Source organism: Patagioenas fasciata, chromosome 5, assembly GCF_037038585.1.
Source record: "Patagioenas fasciata isolate bPatFas1 chromosome 5, bPatFas1.hap1, whole genome shotgun sequence".
NCBI classification, from domain to species: Eukaryota; Metazoa; Chordata; class Aves; order Columbiformes; family Columbidae; genus Patagioenas; species Patagioenas fasciata.
The window spans coordinates 5,718,606-5,740,094 of NC_092524.1; the positions used below are offsets into that span (position 1 = coordinate 5,718,606).

The 21,489-nt window shown below is 36.6% G+C and overlaps 1 protein-coding gene across 2 annotated transcripts in view; it reads left to right on the plus strand.

Moving 5' to 3' along the window:
* Window positions 1–1,284: 1,284 nt before the first annotated feature.
* Window positions 1,285–21,489, plus strand: part of ANO3 (anoctamin 3) — a 183,491-nt gene continuing 163,286 nt past the window's right edge. For both annotated transcript variants that reach the window (XM_065839113.2, XM_065839115.2), the window contains exon 1: window positions 1,285–1,794. In XM_065839113.2, coding sequence (XP_065695185.1) covers window positions 1,641–1,794 — 154 coding nt within the window. In that variant the 5' untranslated portion in view covers window positions 1,285–1,640. The remainder of the gene's footprint in view (window positions 1,795–21,489) is intronic.

A 21,489-nucleotide genomic window follows, 5' to 3' on the forward strand; every position in this document is an offset into this window, starting at 1 on the left:
AATTGCAGTGAAACGAAAAACAGACAACTGCCACATATTATTTCTGAGCTCCTTGAAAATCTTCACCTGTGATTTTTTCTTTTTTTCAGTCTCATTTCCATGTTGCTCTGCTTAATTGAATTAGTCTTATTACCTCATTTGGAGTCCCTATTTTGATAGTAACCCATCTAGTAATTGCCTTTTACAAATTCCCTTAACTTGGGGAAGTGCCCCACTGGTATATTGATTTTTAGCTTCCCCCCCACAGCCCGTTAGAGCTGTGCCTTGGTTGAGGATCTGTTTCCTGTGCAAGCACAAGGGATCTCCACCTGCTCCCTGCTTGCACAGAGATCATTGAAGGTACCATCAGTAGCTCAGTTTAAACCTGATTTGTGTTTGCAGCAGCAGCCCCGAGAACTCACTTCTATCAAGCTGAGTGTAGAGATTTGGAATTTGTCCTGTTGTTCCAGGACAAGGGACAGTTTAGTAAAATCTGCATGGCCACAGAGTTTTTTTTTGTTCGGGTTTGGTTGGTTGGTTGGTTTGTTTTCCATGATTTACTCCTCTTTCCCACTGAGCAAAGAGAAGCTGAGAAAGTGTTAGGGAGCTAATAGCTGACAAATCACTGTATCACCTTTTCTTTAGCTAAGACTTGGCAAACTTCCTACTAAAAAAATCTCATGTCATACATTTTCACAAATGAAAATTCATGCTTTATCAGCTCTGATGTTCTCAAGGGAAATTCCGAGTTCACAGGGCACTTACAGGGTATTTTTCCTGAGCATCCCCTGCCCGGCTCTGCTCTGGGTTCTGTGGTTGTGTCGTTTCCCACCGTCGCCAGTGGGTGACTCTCTTGGAGCTGCTTATCGTACTCCCCGGCTGGCTGGTGGGACAGAGCCTGGAAAGAAACAGATCATTTTCTTGTCTTCTGTTGAGGTTTACTTGCATCTAAGGAAAGGAAAATTTAAATAGCTTAGAAGATTAAACCGCTTTCCTTAATATTACTAGCACTGGTTTCCCTAGAAATAAACTTTTTAAGCGCAGGACTCTGAGAAACGGTTCTCTGTTTCTTGTTTTACTTGTTTTCAAGGAACGATGTAGTTTGTGGTCATTTATCTTGCAGCACACATCCCAAACAAAGACCTGAGTGTTCACCGAGGAAACAGAACCGCGGCACAAGTAACTCACGGGGTGCAGCTGCCAGGCTGGCGTGGGGATGCACTTGTTCCCATTGGTATTGCTTAGCCCCTCCCAGCTGGACCAGTGGGTAACAAAATGTGAATTAGACTCTTAAAACAAAGTTAGTAAGTCTGCAAGTTAGCAGACGTACAGATGTATCCACTTATCCTTGCTATTTTTGCAGCAGCTACACAGAAATGCCATAATATTGTTGTCACTGCAAGAACAGAAGAACTTTTTAAAGTAGTTCTTTTCTATCTTAAAGAAGAGCTCCAAAATTTAACAAATGCTGTGGAGCTGGAAGAATAGCTTCATGGAAATATGGTTTCTCAGTCATTGACCTGAAAACATTTTGCACTATTACAGTTCATTTTTTGATAGGAAGTTATTCTTCCCCAGACTGCAGACTGGGGCAGCTGAACTTAAAGAGGCTTCTTCTTTTGTTCAGCTTTGGTTTTGAGTTCTACTGACACTATCTTACAATGTCAGCTGTGATAATTGAACTGGATAAGCTTGCTTCAGACGCGATTGAGAACAAAAAGGATTCCAAGTCAGATTTTAAGGAAGGCAAATTCAGTGAATCGTGTGCTGATTACCATGGTTTTCAACTTCACTGCTCGCGTTCTGCACCAGCTGGTAAGCATGCATTTATATAAACTATTTCCTTAAATCCGTGTCTATTTACTCATATAACATGCTGTAAGTAAACTGTAAGACTCAATAGGATAAACACAGGATTTGTTACTGTCACATGCATGCAATCTATGAAGTCATTTTACTTTAGATAAATGGTAGATCATATGTGTGTTTAAAAATTCGGTGTCTCCTGAACACTGTAGCACACAGGGAAGAAGAGCCCAGGAGGTTGTTACCTTTGCATTACCTGGAAGATGGGCTTTCCGTAGGAGATGACATAGTTTTTGTGTAAGTTAGAGTGACCCCAGCAGCCCTTTTGGTATTAGACTTTGCAAGGTGTGTATCCAAGCTGTGCTCTCTAGTGTTCAATACTGTGGCTCCTCTTCTGCTTTTTCTTTTCCTGGTATTTTTTTAATCATATGAAGACTTGTAGAGAGAGAACAGGATACACTGTAAGTGCTGTAAGATTTTATTTTTTATGACCACTGTGCCTTATTTATTGTTTTTAATTTGTGGTAGGCGTTACATATATTTAGAATAGGTCCCCAAAAATGTGAGTTAAATGAGGTTGTGAAACTTTAATTTCTCTGAAAATTTCTAATAATGAAAAATACAGAATATAGCTGCCTTGGATTGTCTAATATAATCAAGGTGACACATCTGCAGTTAATCAGTGGAATATCAGTTATGCTCTTGAAGTCTTCTAAAGTACTGGATGGTCATTCATCTAGGAAATACCTTTTAAGAATGGTTATTCTGATTTCTTGTGAACTACAGATGTATTCTGAATTGTATATCCCCCAAGGGATAACTTGATTTTGATCATGCTTTTACTTGCTTATGACCCCTGTGCTAGCTGATATACTTTGTGCGTACCCTAAACATCAAAGTAATCTGTTCTAGCCTGCCGAAGTCAATCAAGGATAAAATGAACTTGCAGTATAAACAGCAATTTTTTTTGTGAAACTATACCATTCTGCAGGAAAGATATTTTAAAAAGCCAGATCTTGTTGGGATTTGTCCATTTGGGAAAATAATTATTTTAAAAAAAATTACGTCTTGCAGATATTTATTGCAAACACTGTTTATTATTCCTAAAGCAGGAACAGTGCTAACAAGAATCTTTAACAAATGTTTTGTCTGAGTTGGAAGATTGTCTTGGTTTGGGTTTTCTTAGGCATCGTGGGAAGAATCAAATAAATGTAGATACGTTGTCTTAGCATTTGGGGGTTTTATGAATGATAAATTAAAGCAAATGCACTCTTATCCTTTGCCTCCTAAAATTTCTCTTGGTATGTTTATTTCACCAGTGTTTACAGTAAGCAAGCCCTTTGGAGTTTACAGTGTTGCATTGGGTTGGCTGAAGTCTGAATGGATCAGTGTAAACAAGTCCTGTTTGACTTCCACATGTCAGTTCCTAAAGGAATTACTACTAGCTAAGTCACGGCTATTGCTAAAAATAAACAGCTTTTGCTTATATTAAAATGATGGACCCTATTTCTTCACGAGTAGACTGTTTCCCAACAATGGGCCTTCATAGACAAAATGAAAACTTCGAGCTATGGGAAGTAACTGAAATTTTGCTCTTAGAATTTAGTTTTTTCAGGTAGCAATAAGAGTATGGAAATCTTCAATGAAATCCGCATCCTCCATCAGTGTGCTGCACTGGGGTCTGTCAGTGTTGGCTCCTCTGCCCCATGGGACTCCACCCTCTACAGTTGCAGCCTTGGGAATCTTACATTTAGGCTCAATGCTTTTTTGGATTTTCTACATTTTTTAGAGAGAAATTAAATAACTCTCCTTTAAAAAATCACTCAAATCACCAAAAAATAGTAGTGTAAGGTACATAACCTTAGGTCCTCAGTGTCAGCCTACAAAAAAATAGCAACAGAGGATGTATTTTTCCTTCTGTTCCATCAGCTGTTCACATATTCAGTTGTGTTATGAGATGTTTATTATTTAAAATTTATAATGCTGTGCTTGTAGTATGATATTCTGTATACAGAGCGGAGAACTCAATACAGAGAGATTATCACATAAGAAAGACTTTTCTTTTTGTGGTACTGATGTGTTAAATTTCAAATCACACCTAAAAGTGCAAATACAGAAAAGCAAATACTGTGACAAACTAAAGTGGTGTCCTGAAACTGTCTGATGTTCTTGGCATGGAAACATTGCTGGAACAGAAAAACATTAACCATGCTTCTATTTTATTTCTGCTTTAACCAAACCCATTGCAACAGGATTAAAGATTAAAATGCTTCCTACATCTCTCTCATTAAGTGAAAAGTCTTCACTTTCCATATCACTTCATTTTCAATTCTGATGCTAGCACCAATCCTGAGGCATATTTATTGAGGATATGCAGATATGTCAGAAGATATTACAGAGATAATAACAGTAGAATAAGAACAACAGTATTGTTTAATTAACATTCTGTGTATAGAAAACAGACTTTTTCCGTGTTGAGCATTATTGATTTTTTGAGAATATATCACTTGTACTTTAATATTGAGATATTGTTTCAAAAGCTGAAATCCTGAAATGTGTGACCAAGCTCGGTTGACGAATGCTCCACAAGCAGATTGATGACCAATGTTGGCTTCCATAGCACTTGGGTTACCTGGACTCTGGGTGAAAGTTTGCATGGAGCACTGATATTTGTAGAGACAAGGGGTTGGTGGGTTTTTAGGGATGCCGAGCTATGTTCAAGAAAATAAAGCGTGGGGTTATTTTTTATTATTTATTGATATGCTACTTATGATGCGAAGACTTTGTAACACAATATGATAATGTGAATGCCAGTGTCACAGCTGCAACAATTTGTCTTCACCAATGGACAACAGAAGGGTATTTGCCATATAGAAGTATAGGACCAGATCTCTGGATTTGCCAGGGCAGAATTTCCTCCAGAATCTGGTGTATTTGCAGTTCAGGCTTCCCACAGAAAGCAAGACTAATCTGAATATTCCACTTGTTGAGATCTCTGTAGATTTAAAACTTACTATCCCTGGCAGATGCTGTTCTGCTTCATCTATTAGCCTGGAAATGACTGAAAGCATTCAACCTACACTAATGGCCTTTATCTCCTAATCTTTGTTTTACAACTATAAGACAAATCATACTCAGAAACATTTCTCCACATAAATTCTTTAATGTGTTCATAGAAATGGTTTTGTCGAAATAACTCTTGATCTAGAATTAAGAAACAGGTTAAGAATATACATTAAAAAAAAGCTGTGAGCCATAAGTAAGGTCTTAGTAGCATAAATGGTAGCGGTGAGGTCAGAGTACAGTACTCAAACTCTCCTAGAATGAGACAGGCACTAAAACAAAGAGATTTGACTCTCCAGCTTTAGGTGTAATGATACAAGGCTAGAGAAACTTTTCTTTTTCCTATCTTTTAAGTTGTTCTTTTACTGGTGAGGTTTTGAGAGAAGGGATGTGAAAGTCATTTTCCAGAGAATAGTTGCTGTGTTTCACAAGTTATTTTTACTGCTGATCTATTTATGTATTAGAAACCACCCATTTGCTATATGAGGGTATAAAAGGAACAAAATGAAGTATCAAACTTGTAGCAACTAAAAAGAGTTAAAAAATTAAGGACACATTTGTGCAAAATGTTCTAATCCATGTGGCACAAACGATACAGCTAGACTATTGGCGTGCTCAGGGAGAGGAAAATTGGAGTTACTGGGTAAAGATGATATATAACTGGGAAAACACTTCCAAGTATAGTGGGTGTATATAGAAACAGGTAACAACTGTAGTTTTCTGTTTTAGCAGAGGGGTAGAAGAGCCTTTGGGAGTTAGAAGAGCAGTGGGGGTAGCTTGAGTTTCAACAACGTAAGATTGACAACATAAATCCTTTTCTAGGCACCAGAATTTGTGGAGACTAAGAAGAAAGGATGAGCGAAACTTGTTATAATATTTGTTCCAGTGGTAAAAGATGAAAAGGACAATAATTTAGCATATTTTCTTACTGGTATCAGCCCCGCTTTTCATTTCCAATATGGTTGTAAGAGAGGCAGCAGTTGACTGAGCTCCAAGTGTTTGCTGTTATACCCCTCAGCAACTTCTCTAGACATCTTGCTATGTCAACCCCTCTGAAAAAATCTTCACAATGCACGTATCACAGCTTTATGGGAGAGTTGCATCACATAGGAGGAAAATTATGAACTTTGTGATATCAGATGAAAGTAGAATGCAAAGTGGTGTCACAGTGTCCTCAAAAAAGACAATTTCCTTAATTGAAATGGAAATACTTAACAGGAATTTTACTGGGGCAGGTGGGAGAATCCGAAATAATCTACAGCTCTTACCTGAATTTTTTTTACAGCAAAGCCCTATATGAACATCCTTTAACTGAATGTGTTTCCATCACTCCTGAACCATCAAAACACTTCTGCTTACTGAAAATCTTCTAAACCACTGCTTCTTATTTAGAAGCTTTAGAAGGTAGTTTAATTGCTGAATGAAATTTTTGTTTCTCTTCATTTAAATTTTGAGAAGTGCTTCAGTCATGGTTGCATCGCAATGTCCAGGGAAATGAATAAGCTGCAGCTTTGTGCATAAATCTGTACCACACCACCAATTTGCCTTAATTGCTCGCACTAGGATTAAATAGAAAAAGCAAGAAGGGAGCAGACACAATACACAGCAAATTGTCTCATGGTTATAACCCAAATGAAGTCCTTGTCTTCAAGTGAGCTGTGTAGGAAGCTCCAGCGCAATGCAGAATCAAGACTTGAAACAACTACACTGGTTTAATTTTTGAAACTCTGTTTACTTGAAGGGAATAAATCTAACAAAGTAATCTTTTCACAAGATTAGGTGCTGTTTTTCTACTTTTCTCTTATAAGACAAGTGGTCAGGAAATTCATTTTCCCATCAAGAAGCAACTGAGAGATTCCTCTCCGAAGACCAAGATTCAGAAATAATCCCATTTGTTATGCCATGTCAAGCAAATATTTAGTTGATGGCCACCAAGAAACATAATTAATTCAGCAATAGAGCAGAAATATAAGTTATTACTAGTCTTTTAACCTTAATTTCTGACAGATGACATTATTTTTAATAATAGCTTTACCCTGGAGGCAGACTTTGGTATGTGCAAATTGTCATGAGTAAAATTCTGCTAATTTTGGAAATAAAGTGAACATCTTGTGTGGTGATTGGAGGTGGAGGGAAAGGGAGAGAAAGTGGATTTGTTGATACAAGTGTGGAGACTGTGTATTAAAATTAGATGATATGTCTCCAGTTGGGCTGAGGCTTTTGTACTAGTGACAGTCTTTTTGCTATTCAGCCTGAAGATGTACTGTAATCTACACCCAGAAGATATTTCTCTCTTTCTTCGGCACTACCATCTGTGCCAAAATTTAATTAATACTACAGAAAATAATCCTGTAGCTAATGAATAAGTCAGAGATTGCAGAGAGGACTAACATACTGTGTTCACCTCTGCACTGAGGGGTCATAACTTCTACCCACACATGGCTACAACAAATGGAAACTAAGCTGGATAGAGAAATTTAATTTTTCCCACAAACATGGGTTTTCTTCTGGGCTCTTCCTTCCTCTAATGAGCTATTTACTTTCAATTAGAGAGTAGGGTAGGTCAACTCAGTCTGAGTAAAGACATTCTAATGATTTATAGCTATGGATTTTGTTTGCCACATTCCCTCAGTAGCAACTGATGAAGCATGTCTACACAAAGAATAAGCTGCCCTCGCAGATATTACTAAGACTTTCCCTGATTTGGAAGGTGAAATCAACCCTTACAAAACAAATCAGTGCAGGCTTGGTAAGAAAGGTCAAAATGTGGGAGTGAGAGTCCAGACTAAACAGCTATAGTACAGTATATATCTTACACCTGGGAAACCTCAATACAGCAATGAAACACTTTTATTTTAGTAGGTAGAAGAAGTGAGTCTTTTAAAGTCTTTTCTCCTTGAATAACAAGCATAATTTGACAAGCAGGTCTGCAGTTTAATATAGGATGCAAGATGAATCACACACAGATGGGGAGGTCACTGAGGTATTTAAGGTTTCTTAAAAATATGAGTCTGAGGATACGTCTCTATACACTGTTATAACATGTTTTAAAAGAACAAGTTATCATATTGATAACTTTGATGCCAAGTAAAAGGTGTTCTTCTGGTGATGCAGAATACTTCTGTATTCCTTGTTTGAACAAAGACTTTGCTATAAGATCTGGTGGCTGTGCCTAGACGATATGTAACGAGGAAACAAATGTCATTTAGTATATGGCCTATAAGCTGTTGCTTACAATCGCTTTCTTTTCTTGTATTAATAAAACAACCTGTATTTGGGTTTCTGTTACACCATCTTAAAGGTATAGAAACTCTAGAAGATTTTCTAGACCTTTGTGATGTTTATATCAGTATTGTAATGTGATCCAAGTTAATCTGGTTTAAAAAACAACAAACCCCCACCACCAAAACCAAAAACCAGAACTTCCTGAAAATACAAGTTTAGTAATATTTAGAAGGGACATCATGGGAGTGAGAGAATTTTTCACAGTTATCTGAGCAGGAGGCAGCCAAATGTTATAAATAGTAAGAGTTTTGAGTGATGCTGGAAGAGACAAGTGTGTTTTTCCAAAAGTACACGGTGAGAAAGAATTTGGCTGCCTATTAGTCTCAACCTTAAAATGTGCTGATATGCTGGTAAAATAATAAATTGAGATAGTATCTTTAGAAGTTATATGTTTATACATACAGAGGTATTTGTAATTACTTAAATCTTTATCATATTTGTGTTCCTGCCTTGGGGTGGAGCATGGGCAATTCACTTAGATGCAAATTCATTGGTCTCAAATCACTGCGATTATGCCAAACCTCTCTGGCAATATATGTTTTGTAAAGAGAATTAGCCTCAGATTTCTGTTTTAATGCCTTGATTGAACATTTAAGGTGACTACTTCTAAAATACATGTGTTCTTTCCTCTATCAAAATGAAATAGATAGCACTTCATAACAACACCCTAAATTACATAATGTACTGTAAATCCTTTAAACATTAACCTTTCTTATTTTGCTGCTTTATTTCTGTTTTGCTCTGTAATGCATTGTTTTATGAAAATTCAGCTACTAATATTATTAATAAGAATGTTACTAATAAGAAAGGTAACAAAGTGTATTTAGCAAATTTGCTTCAAAGAACAGAATGATGTGTGTCGAAGATGAGTTATATCAATCTGAGTCCTTAAGTGCAAGCTAATTTCTACAGTGCCTCTTTTTCGCATATTTTGAAACAAAGAATTCTTTTACTTCCTTTCAGAAAGGAAATTGTCTCTTACTTACATTTATCAGCGACATTTTCTTCTGGAATTGTTTTAAATACTCTTAAGTTTGTTTTCTGTCATTCTTTTCCTTGTAGAGTGAAGAATAACAGGTCAAGTCATTGTCAGTCACTATAGATACAAAGTTTGCAAGTAGTTACCATAGGTGGCATGGCATTAGAACTGTTAATAAGAGGTTAAAACTGATTTCTTCGTTCTGTACCTAAACATTGAGAAAGGACAAAATGCCAGAATTCCACGGAGTCACTAAAATAATTTGAATCGGTCCATACTGCAAGCTTTTTCATCTCATCTTTGCCTTTTGTATTCCATACATTTTGATTTTGACACTCCAAAACTGCTCCCACATCTTTTTCCATTCAAAAGTTTTCAATTCTGCAAGAAAAGACTATAAAATATTCAAAGAAAACAGTCTTGTAGAGGTATTCATTCGTTTGATCTTCACCTCAACAACATACTACTGAACCTGAACAAGGAAGCTAATGAGTTATTTAAGCTAAACCACCATCAAAATCTCATGTTATGTCATAGATTTATGGTCCAGATTCCTGCCGATTCTATTTTGCCACAGGATGAGATATATGAGGTCTGCACAGTTTCTTTTCCGAGATCCTCACTAAGTTGAGCTCCACTGGTGCAGCTTTAAAGAAACAAAAAGTAATGAATAGAGAATCTTGCCCTCTAGGCCATGCCAAGCCAAAATGTTTTTAATTCAATGGCATTTTGACAGTCTAAACAGAGGATTGCGGCCAGTCTTTGAGAAAGTCAATGTCTGATGTACATCAATCATGAGTATAATTACATTAATCTGCGGGTTTTCTAAAATCACTGTCTTGAAAAATGCGTGGACCCTGGAAGTTGCCTCTGAGAAAACCAAGGATTTTGGTGAGGAAAGAGAAGCCTTGTTTTGCTGTGATGCCTGAGTTGGCTGCTCATTGTGGCTCTGTGAAACGCCTGGCATGAGGTGCTGATTGTCGCTGCTTACTTCTATTGACTAAACTTAATGCTATTTTAGAAATAGAACAGTAGCAAAAATAGCAAGTGTATTCTGGGCAACACTGATATTTTCCTTCTTTTTGTCAAAAACAAAAAAATATTGAGTCATTCAGGGTTAAGGAGCTCTGTCTCTGGATGTTTATGTGCCCTTTTTATTTTTGTTTATAAAAACCCCAAGGAGAACATAAATCTTCAGATTTCAACGGTGATCAAAACTAAGTTGAATGAAGTGTATTCCAAGTGCCGACATCTTATTCTTCTTGAGAGTGCCTTGGCCTTGTTCTCTGACTAATTTAACTAATGACATAACAAATGCGGGTTTTTTGTATATTTTTTCCTTCATTTCTGGAAGAACCCAGTTTTGTACACACTTTTCACACAGGATATACTGCTGGCTTGTTCGCTTATCTCAGGAAGGAAATAGTGAGGGCCATTCAAAGAAGTACAAATAAGTATCCCATTTATAGATGGTTTTTCATCCTTAAAATTCACAAAGTTTAATACGATGCATTTTTGGCACGTTCTACTCTTTCTCTTAATATTATCTGTTACAGTAGAATTAAATATGATAACTATGATTTTTAGGAAACATTTTTTCCTGACCTAACTGTGATGTCCATATGCTTTCATTCTGATCTTCTTTGCTTTACTGAGAAAAGCAAAGCACAGGAGACTTGGAAACTCTTGGCAGGAACTGTTATGCTTTTCTGTTCTTTTTTAGGACTTAGGGGAAATTCCCATACTGACTTAAGTCAAAATCTACCTTGTTTGATATCCTCTGTCTGGCAGTGATCAGTTTCTGCTGTTTCAGAGGAAAGGAGAACAGGAAGGCATCTTGTTGGCCATGTTTCCAGTAACTTGAGGATATCCTACCGCTTGATCAGACTAAGCAGCACTGAAGTCTTGCAGGACGTATGGCACTCAGCTTGAGAAAAATCTTCAGCTTCACAAATGCAGAGTCTACTCACTTCAGACAGAAGTTCACAAACTGTTGCTTTTATTTAGTTCAAAAATGGAGTAAAGTGTACTTAAACAAGTCCAGAAAAAAAAATACAACCCCCTAAAACTGATAATCTTATGATTTTCGTTGCAAACCCTCACTACATTAGGAATCTGACTCGTAATCTTATATTTACATTTTGGCACCAATGTTGATTCCTTTCTATGTATTAATAGTTCATATTTTTCAGCATTTTACAAAGTCCATTACTCTCATTCTTCCTCATGACCAGAACATATTCTCATCTTCCTTTTGATTTACTCAATATAGAGCACTTGAAACAGTCTTCCTCTCTGCTCAAATTCCTAACTTTTTTGCCTGACTTTCACACAAATCTAACTTTTCTTATCTGTCCATCAATGTTTCATGTCTGTTTTTTATTTTTAGCATGTGTTTTCTCACTCATTTCTTCACACTTCTCACTTTCGGAGTCACAACTTTTTCCAAGCATATCACACGCTTTAAACATCCATCTTCAGTTCCTTTCTTAAAACCAATTGTTTAACTTCCAGGTACTTTCAGTACCTTAGCTTTTCTTACCCCGTTCTTTTATCTCCTATTAATAAGACACTTTACACCTTTCTCTGCTGGTGCCAATGACACGACCCTACTGATGTTAATTCCTTCCATTTCTTTCATGCTTTCCTTTTTTATTTTATAAATTTTTCTTTTATATATATACCTTCTGTGAGGAAAACTAAAATAAGGAGCGGTCTCTGAAGCTGATACTTCTAGGCATTTTTTTGTGAGTGCAGCTGACAAAACTAAACAAGATCTGCTGTGATGTATGCCAGCTATGTAAATATGAATTTCTCTGGTAATAAGGAATTTTCTCTATTATTTAGGCTTTTTTTTTTTTTTTTTTTAATGAGATGTGAAGAGATTGAGGACCCTCAATTAAAAAGGATCAAGCACTAAAGCTCCTTCTCATTTTGTACGGCTATGGGTACATAGCCTTTAGCATTTCTGGAAAAACAGGTCCTGACTGATGTGCCCAAAACCATGAAGGAGCTGGTGAGCCATAAACTCTTTACAGCTGCTTGTGGGTTTTTTAAAAAAATAAATGGTGAACATATTTTTTAGTTTTCCCAATTATTAATTTGTCATGCCTTATAAAGCTCAGTGGATGTGCTTCAGCAAGAATAAAATATAGAGCATTTGTACTTCTGGATAGAAAATATTTTTTTAAACTATTGGTAATCTCTTCATAAAATAGTAAAAATGTACATGGAATTGGGATATGCTCTGTTAAATCCAAAGAGATGGCTGGTATCGGACTTTGAGTGCCATTTTGATGTCCAAGTAATTTTAAAAGTAGGCAGAGCAAGGGCAAGGTTTTCTGCTGCTGTAAAGCTGAGAACAGCCATTCATTCACAGAATTACACCTGTTTGCTTCAACCGGAGGATTTACCTCAAACTTGCAACTCAGACATACGTAGTATTTAACCCTGTAGGGTATCATCCCAGCAAAGTTCAGCTGTGAGCATAGAAATTGTATCATTTGAATCACATAGCAAAACTCTTGTGAGAAATGATTTGGGGTACATGAGGACACATACAAAGATAATTCCACTGTTTCTTCTTCTTCACTTTTTAGTTCAATAACGTGGTCATTTACTCATGTTGCTATACTTTAAGCATTAAACTTTCTGTTAAAAAAATAAATCATAAAGCAACTTTAGCTGTTGTGAAGGAATAGTTGAAGTGACTTTCAAAGAAAGATTTTTACTTTATTTTTTTAATAGAAATGCAAATTGATTTGTTTGGAGTAATGCTTGCAGCTAGCTCTGCAGAAATGAATTTATAACTAACGGCTTAGAGTGAAAAAATAGTTTAGCTCTTTCTCCTGAAAAGATGAGGAAGAGAACCAAGGAATTTCTTGGATGTGCCAAGCTTGTAGCAATGTGCTTTTTGAAGCATTTTATGTGGTGATTTGAGATCTTGTTAAAACCTGGAACATCTCACAGCGCATATATACATATGTTGACTTCTTGGAGAACAGATTGGGAAGGCAACCACTTGGTGCTGTCGGCGTTCCTTTGTTCACTGCCACGTGTGCCATGTGCGAGTGAAACAAAGGTGTGGGTGCAATCTAGGCTTGGGGTTTGTAACGGCAAGTAAGACATAATCATACGCCTGAATGTTCCCTCTCAGCTTTTGGGAAGATATTTAAAAATAAGGGATATAAAAACCAGATGAATGTTATAAATATGAAGCTACCACACGTTCCAAGCTGGCTTGTTAGCTTTGTTCAAACTGTCCTCCAAAAATAGTTCTGATGATAATGCCACAAGTTTAATGATGCTATGGGTCTATATGTCTCTGCCACTAACAAAGGAAGCACGGCAAAAGTTTTCTCTTATTCATTGTTTTTTCTCCTAAAGTAGGAGAAAAAGCCTTAAATGTGCTGTTCAAACACATGAAGGAACACACAGTCGTGTTAGTTAGTTAGCAAAGCTTAGGCAGGCTTGTTCTGCAACACCAGCTTTTACTAGTAAAACACTGGGATTAATATGAGGAAACGTGATCCCAATAATGTTTAAAAACCTGAAATAATTGTTGTGACCCTGATAGGAGGCTGCAAAGTTTTTAAGGACTTTCTATCCAATAGTATATTTTCCAAACAAGGCAACTACCAACAACCCAGCTCCTTTCCTCTGTTCTCTAACAAGTTCCCAGTGTTCACTCAAATCAGCTCCAAATGTGCTTTTGTTCCTCACACTGAAAATGACAATCAGATGTGAACAAAACCTATTGCACAGAGCTCTCTTAAGAAATCCAAACAGGTTTTGGAAGAACTGTTTATAGCAACTCAAGGATTTGAGTGTTTAGAGTCAAGCTGATAATTTTCTTCCCAAAAGTGGAATCCTACTATTGTCTTGTAATTTCCTCTTGCCATCACAGTATGAATTACATTTTGACACATTTTATAACCTTAAAAATATTTGTCCAATGGATCGAGGCTCCAAGCAGCAGTACAAATAGCTCCTATTGATATTTGCAGATCATGAGAGTCTGAAATTGCTGCCATGAGAGTAGTCATCTTGGGCAGCACACCACAGCATGGGACCACGTGCTGTCTAAAGCCCTTGTACTTCTCTTTGGCACCATGTTGTGTATCTAAATTTTCTTATGAAAGGGATACTGAGCACACAAAGTTCTTTGTTTTCCGCCTCAGCAGCAGCACCGGTTCTGAGGCTGCTTCTTTAAGAAACCTTGTGCCTGGGTTCCTCAATGTCAGCCTTGGGTAGCTGCAGGACAACGTGGGGATATAATTTAAGTTGAAACGGCAATCCTGTTGACTTGAACATCAATTAATGCTTAAAACATTCTCTAGTACATAACTGCACAGCAGTGGTATGTTACAAATAAACTACACTTCGAATTTTAAGTTGTTTTGTTGATTTTTTCCTTCCTGAAACTTTAATTCCGACAAAAAAATTACAGTCAAATCTTACGCTGGAGTCACACAATAAGAAATCATCAGAATTTAGTCCTTAAGTATGGGTAGTTGCACAAGATTTGAAAAAGAATAAATTATCAAGAAATTCTGAAGGTAAATTTTAACTTTGCCATGTTCTTGCAACATATGTTTAGGATGAAATCCGGTATCAGTGTTCCATTGTGTGTAGCTAAAATTAAAATCACAAGGTGTAGCGGGAAGAATTGTAAGCAGAGTCAACTCAAGAAGTTGGACCACTTCTTTCACAAAGGTTTTGTTGTATGGAAACAAATACTGAAATTTATGTCCTTTAATGACAGATTATAGACAATTTTTACAAAAGTATCCAAAACCTCTCTGTTAGAAAACCAGTAATTAACAGGTTTTCGGGGAATTACTATTAACAAGGACTTTCACCTGCAGTGTGTTAATTGGATTTGAGTGCTTCTTGACACTTTTTTCATTATAAATACCTTTGCACCCTAGCCTTGAAAAAGGATGAGGATTTGCAAAATACTTTTTAAGTATGGCATTTTTAAAGTACTTTACCAGCCTTTTGGAGATTGAACAGACAACTGTAGTTTTTTAGTTAAATAAGAAACCTTGGTATAAATCACTTCTATGATTTACATGTTGCATTTCAGAACTTACCTTAAATGTTATCAGATTCAATGACACTTTTACAGTGAGTAATGTGGGCTTTGGATTTTTTGGTTTTGCATCTGTGTTAATAAGGAGTGTTTCCTAGTATCACAGTATCAGGATTCTAATGTATAAGAACTATGTGGAAATGCTGTGGTAAATGTTAGCAAATCTTTGAGAAAAAACAGACACACACCAACTAGAAATTCAATAGTACAACAAAACAAAGGTTTTCCTGCTCCACAGAATTCGTTCAGATGACATTTGCTGCAGAAACTGGACACTAAGTACAAAGAACAGAATTAGTGACTAAGATGTGAAATGGTATATCTTTGTCTTCACTGCTTCTTGACTGTTTAATACATTTATTTAGTTTCGGTACAAGTTAGTACTTATAAGGAAAATCATCAGATTTGACTGTTGATGTAAGAGTATCAACTAATTAAACATTAAAGGGAAATTTTTAAATAATTCACTTGTGAAAGCTATTTTTCATAGTCTTTGATTTGACATGTAGCATAGTTATTTGCATGATGTATGATAAGAACTACTCCATTAGAAGGCCATGCCCTTCAATAATATAACTAACTTTGCTTTTGAAGAACCCTGGATAACCAGGTGTAATATGTAAAAGCTGACAAGTTGGTCTGGAGTTGTCTTAGTTAAAAATAAGTGAAAGTTGGGGAATTTATTTCTCCTGCAGCCATACCCTGAATTGATTAAGGTTCTTTGTGAGCACAACTCTCCTTTTGCATAGTGGAATGAATCAAGGCTGCTGTGCTAGTACTCTTATTTCTATATTCTCACATTACTTAGAAACCATTAGGAGATGTGACAGCAGCTATTTTTATGATATTTAAATTTGATACAGCATTCAAATAGGAGAGTGTCCTCAGAAACTGGGAGGCTTTGTGCTGGCTTAGGCAAGGAAACAACTGGACCTTAAGTTTTGACTTCCTTGTTTACTCCTCAGCCTTTCCCATTTGTCATCTTTCATGTGGTCCCTGGACTACTGATGAGCTCTATATTTGTTACTATTTTCATGTATGTAACAGGAAAAATGTGATTGTGGAGGCACTGCATTCAGTTTGCAATCCCCTGCTGACATTTGAAATGCTGAAATTCCCTTTGTTCTATGTTGATATCTTCAAGGTTTGCTTCTTGGCACTGTGGGCACTGATGTATCACAAGTTGGCTTCTCACTGCATGTCCTTTGGTGTGATTTTCCTTCCTAAAGTCAGACAAGCAGAGTAACCAGTAGTGTTTGGGATGGTGTACAAAACCAGTATTTTTTGCACAATTTCTACTAATCAAATTAACATAAGTGATTGGTATTGAGACTAGATTTCTCAGTATTTTCTTAACACGGAAATAGAGGTCTTACAGCTGCACTCCAGATGAAGTTATAGAGGTGGTCTCTGTATTTTTTAAAAACAAAACTCTGATATAAAGCTAATATTTTTCCTATATTTTTTTTCTTTCTTTCTTCCCTCTCACCCCATTTTTCTTTTTTCTTATGAAACTATGGCAAATTTACTCAGAATGCACAATTTTCCCCAGACTGAATTTGGTACCTTAATGTAGAATCTTCAGGACAAAAGCCAGAGAGTGTGGTGAGAAAGCTGTCTATTAATTATGAGGAAGCACAGCATGAATCCACAGTCTCCATAAAGAAATGAACCTGAGATGTGTATGTCACTCATTAAAAATAAATCAGCATGGGGTCACTTAGCTAATGAAATATAATGCCATATGTTCCTTTTTTTTTATTTACTTCACCAGAAATTACTGTGCTAATATGGTGGTTCTGGGACATTCAGCCTCTGTTCTTATCATGTAATCTTTCTACAGAATATAAAAATGATCAACATAGGCATAGCTTCAAGTCTAATGTATTTTCGTCTTGTGTATTCCTCATCAATAACTTTTCTGACTCCCTTTCTACTTAATTAGCATGATGGAAGATTTGTACCTTGAAATATGACAATCCAGATCAATAAGTACTGGGTAAAATGTGCTTTGCTTGTTTTTATTTCTGTGTTTGCAGTATCCTTGATTCATTTCTTTATATGAAAAGAGTGTTGTTATAAGAAACAAAAGCACTGCTTCCTTGAAATGTTGGAACAGTGAGTTTCATACTCAGCTTATCTGTAGTACAAACACAGCATTTTCCAGAAGGCCAAGTTTGGACTAGATAGCTATGCAATGCCCAGGCCAAGCAGAGTCTAAGAGGGGGAAATGAAACTGGTATCTTCACTTTGAGACCATAGGGTTTTGTTTAAGCGGTGTGTTAGTGGTCCCTGCTGTTCAGTGGCTTCTTTGGAGACCTTTGGTTTTCTAATATTCATTGAATGATAAAGAACTACTTCAAGTTTTTGGGGATTTCTTTTATTTTATTTCTTTTTCCTGCTTTAAACTTACCCTGGAGGAAACCTGAGGAAGCTGCCTGCACCAGATAGGTACAGTAACTTAAAGCTTTTTTAAAATTGTCACCTCTTAATATTTTTCTCACTGCCAATGTCCCTATACCAATTCCTGTGTTGTGATTCTCACCCTCCTTCGAGAGAATTTGAAGTAGAGAAATTATGTGGTTGGTAGTTCAACACACCCTCTTTAACATGTAGAATGAAAAGAAATACATACTTCCAAGGGTAAATTTATATTCTAGTAAAAAAATCTTTTTGGACCAATTCTACATTTCTGCAGTTGCATATAATATTTGTATAGCATTGTCAATAAGAGACAAGTTCTCTGAATATATATGATTATACCTTGTTCACTACTTTGTTTTGATCTTATTTAATCTGCACAGCCTGCAACAATCAATCCATTAGTCTGATTTTGATTTTCAGCCTAAACTATAATGACTTGAAACATATAACTGACTCAGAATGTAACTGACCTGCTGTTTTCAGAGGTAAGGCAGCAAGGTAGACGCACCTCTTCTGATGTGCCTTTTCTCTGTCCCATGTTGTTTTTCTGTGTTCTTCCTCCACCATCAGTGGTGTGGTTCTGAAGCCAGAGAAAAAATATAAGGCTTCTTTAAAGAGCTTTCAGAAATTGAGTTTTTATAGGATCATAACAAGAATGTATTTGGTCATGACTTCACAACATGTACATGCTTGTGGGGGAAACACATCTAGAATAGTAGTAAAGGACTGGCCTAGGTGTATGCTGGTGACATGGTACCATCGAAATTCATGGTTAATAATCACTGATGCAAGTTAAGTTCTGAATCACTCAAAGGATTTTCTTGGGAGAACCATGTTGATTGTTCTTCATGCCAGAGACTGTTCTAATAATTTACTGTGTCCCACATTGTTACCAACATCATAGCAAAGACCATCACATGCTCGTGACCACAATTGTTTAATTTGCTGGTAGAGACGTGGCCTCAGAACTTTGGCATGTGGAAACTACACAGAAAGTATGTTCATTCAACCAAAACACCATTGACAAGTATTCTTTCTTGTTGAGTTCCTAGTTTAGAAAGGACAAAGCAATTACAGCAATGGGATTTTGCTAGTGCAACTTCGCATGTTTTGTCTCGTGCTAAACATCCATTTTGTACCACCTAGTAGTTTGGGGAGCAGGGAGAGAAAGGTTTTGGTGTTTTGGTTTGTTTTTTATTTTTACACTAATAGCTACTTTTCATAAGATACACGTGGTTATTGTTCATCTACAGCATTTATGACAAAACAAGATGATCTTGGAGAAACAGATCTTGAAACTGTACTTTTCATACCAGATCTGCTCTCGTAGAAAAGACCAGATAGGATTTCTTTAGGATTTCTTCCTGGAGGATTAACTGCTGCTTCTTCCCTCTCCTCTTTTCTTAAGCCAAGTGCTTAAGCAATCTGTGAAGTTTGACTGAATAATGTTATGTTTGTCTTACTAAAGCCTTACTTGGGGATGGTTCCATAGCATCTGGGTAAGGTTAGCCTTTTCATTTCCAGAATTTTGAATCTCATGTTTGTGTTAACGCATTCCTGCTTCACAATGGGTCAGATACCAGAGGAATTAAGTTAGAACTCTTGTTCAAATCATCTTTTTCAGATTAAAGCGGATTTGCTTGTTTTCTCACTACTGTCCCAGTCTTTGTTTAAAGTGGTCTGGCAGTTCCCACTCCACAAACTGTAGGACTTGTTCATTTAATCTGAAGGTAGAATCTCTTGAAAAGTAAAAATATAAACACACTAGTTCAATGGAAATTGAATATTTAGATATTTTGGTTATTCCATCTGTGCTTATTTTTAGGACATGAATAACTTGAGTTAATCTCACTCTTCTGATTAAAGATGTAGCTGCACTGTTAAGTGTTTCAGGGAAAAGCACAGAACAAGTATATACTATATTACCTGCTCTGGTATCGGCTTGTGTGCACATTCTTCCTCTGTGCTACTCACTGCACTATAGTTGAAAATTAATAATCTTCTTACCACTGCTCTGCACTACACTGTTTTCTCAATGTTTCTTGTGTTGTATTTTTTTCTTAACACCAAAAAGTTTTGGTTTTGTAGTCTTAATCTGGGCTTATTTCCTTCTTTAAAACTCAACTTCTGGCTTGATTTATGATGATCACACACTACTTTCATGCAGGTTCATGTCTTCTGATAAAATTATTTATAAAGATGAAAGCATGAAAAATGTATGGAATTGATTATATATACTTGAAGTGGGTCCCAGTTGATAAAACCCTGAATCCTTCTCCCTCTACTCTCCCCTCAAAAATGTTGAAATAGATTTCACAAGCCTTAACCTTTTCAGAATCATTCCTTGTTAAAGATATTGATACATTTCAATGGTCAAAGTTTATCAACAAATACAAATGACTGTTAGTATATTCATTATATTGGGGGAATTTTTTCCATTAGTTCTGTCCAACTTCCCTCATCTTGTCTGTTGGTATATTTTGATCAGGTACCGCAAAAATATTTGGAAAAAATTTATGCACTTATTTTGTCAAACAGACCAGATATATAAACTCGTGTGTGTTCATAGCAGTATTTAACACATTTTGTTTGATTGAGTTGATATTAATTAATCTTGAGAAAGCAATAAGTTTAAATACAAACCCTATGACAGAACTTCATTTTATCATTTTTATCATACATTGGTTCTGTTCACAGCCTAACACGTTTATTCAGACTACGTATGTCTGTTCTTGACTGTGCTGTTGCCTCCAGATATGTATGACTATAGGCTGTGAGTGGTTAGTTACAGTCCTTGTGTTAAGGAAAATACATTGTATGATGTGTTTTGTCTAGCTCACTACCTGGATCTTGATCATTGATCCCTTATGGTGGCCCATAAAAACATTACTGGCAAAGAAAATAAAGTGGTGACAAAAATTAAGATGTTGGAGAGACACTGATCCAAGAAGTGGAGGTTCAAATTTCAATAATTTTTTTCCATATCATTAATGTAAAATTGCCATTTACTTCTCACCCCAGGAGAGGCCTTGACCAGACATCAGTGGCCTTTAGCTATTTCCTCTGGAGTCAATGTGACAATAGCCTGATGGAACAAACAGTGGAATTGGTTAAAAAAACCCCTCATCTTCCTCAACATCTTCTTGACTCAGATGCCAGAATGAAATAACTAAGAGTATCTTGCTAGGGTGTAGCTGAACTTGGCTTGATAGATGTCATATTTCAAAAGCCTGAGCCTGTCAACGATTGACAAAACGCTGTCTCTGTCTTTAAAATAAACAGAAACTCTTCTGTGTTTAGTTCTTGAAGAGAAAAATTGAACACAATTAACAGTTTATGCACTATGTAAACCACATGTTAACCTTTTAAACCTAAGGTTTGCAGACTTTAAACAGTTTAGAAAATTTCTCAATAAAATTATCTGCTTTCCTTCACGGTATGTAGAATGCAGAGAGATAATTTCTGAAGTGCGCTGTTCTTTTCCTCGCACGCTTGAAGCCTGAGCTGCCCAAACCGAGCTCTTCTGCAGCTGCAAACGTGGAGGATCTCCTCCTGTTTGTTAAAACCACTGTCACAGCATCACTTGGTGCTCTGGCAGCACTGTCCCCCAGGAACAGGGTCCTCTGCTGGGCTGGACCTTCCTTCTGCACATTCTTGGTAGCATTAGAAGGCTTGAGGTGAAACTATGGTCTGCTACAAACAGTACCCAAATGAATTCAGACCCTTCAATGGATTTTGGATGATACCCAATGTACATATACAATGGGGCCAGAAATGATTGATGATGACATGAAAAACATTAAAGAAATCCCCTGCCATCTGGTATTGTTGATAGTTTGCTGGCTTGATGGCTTGCAGA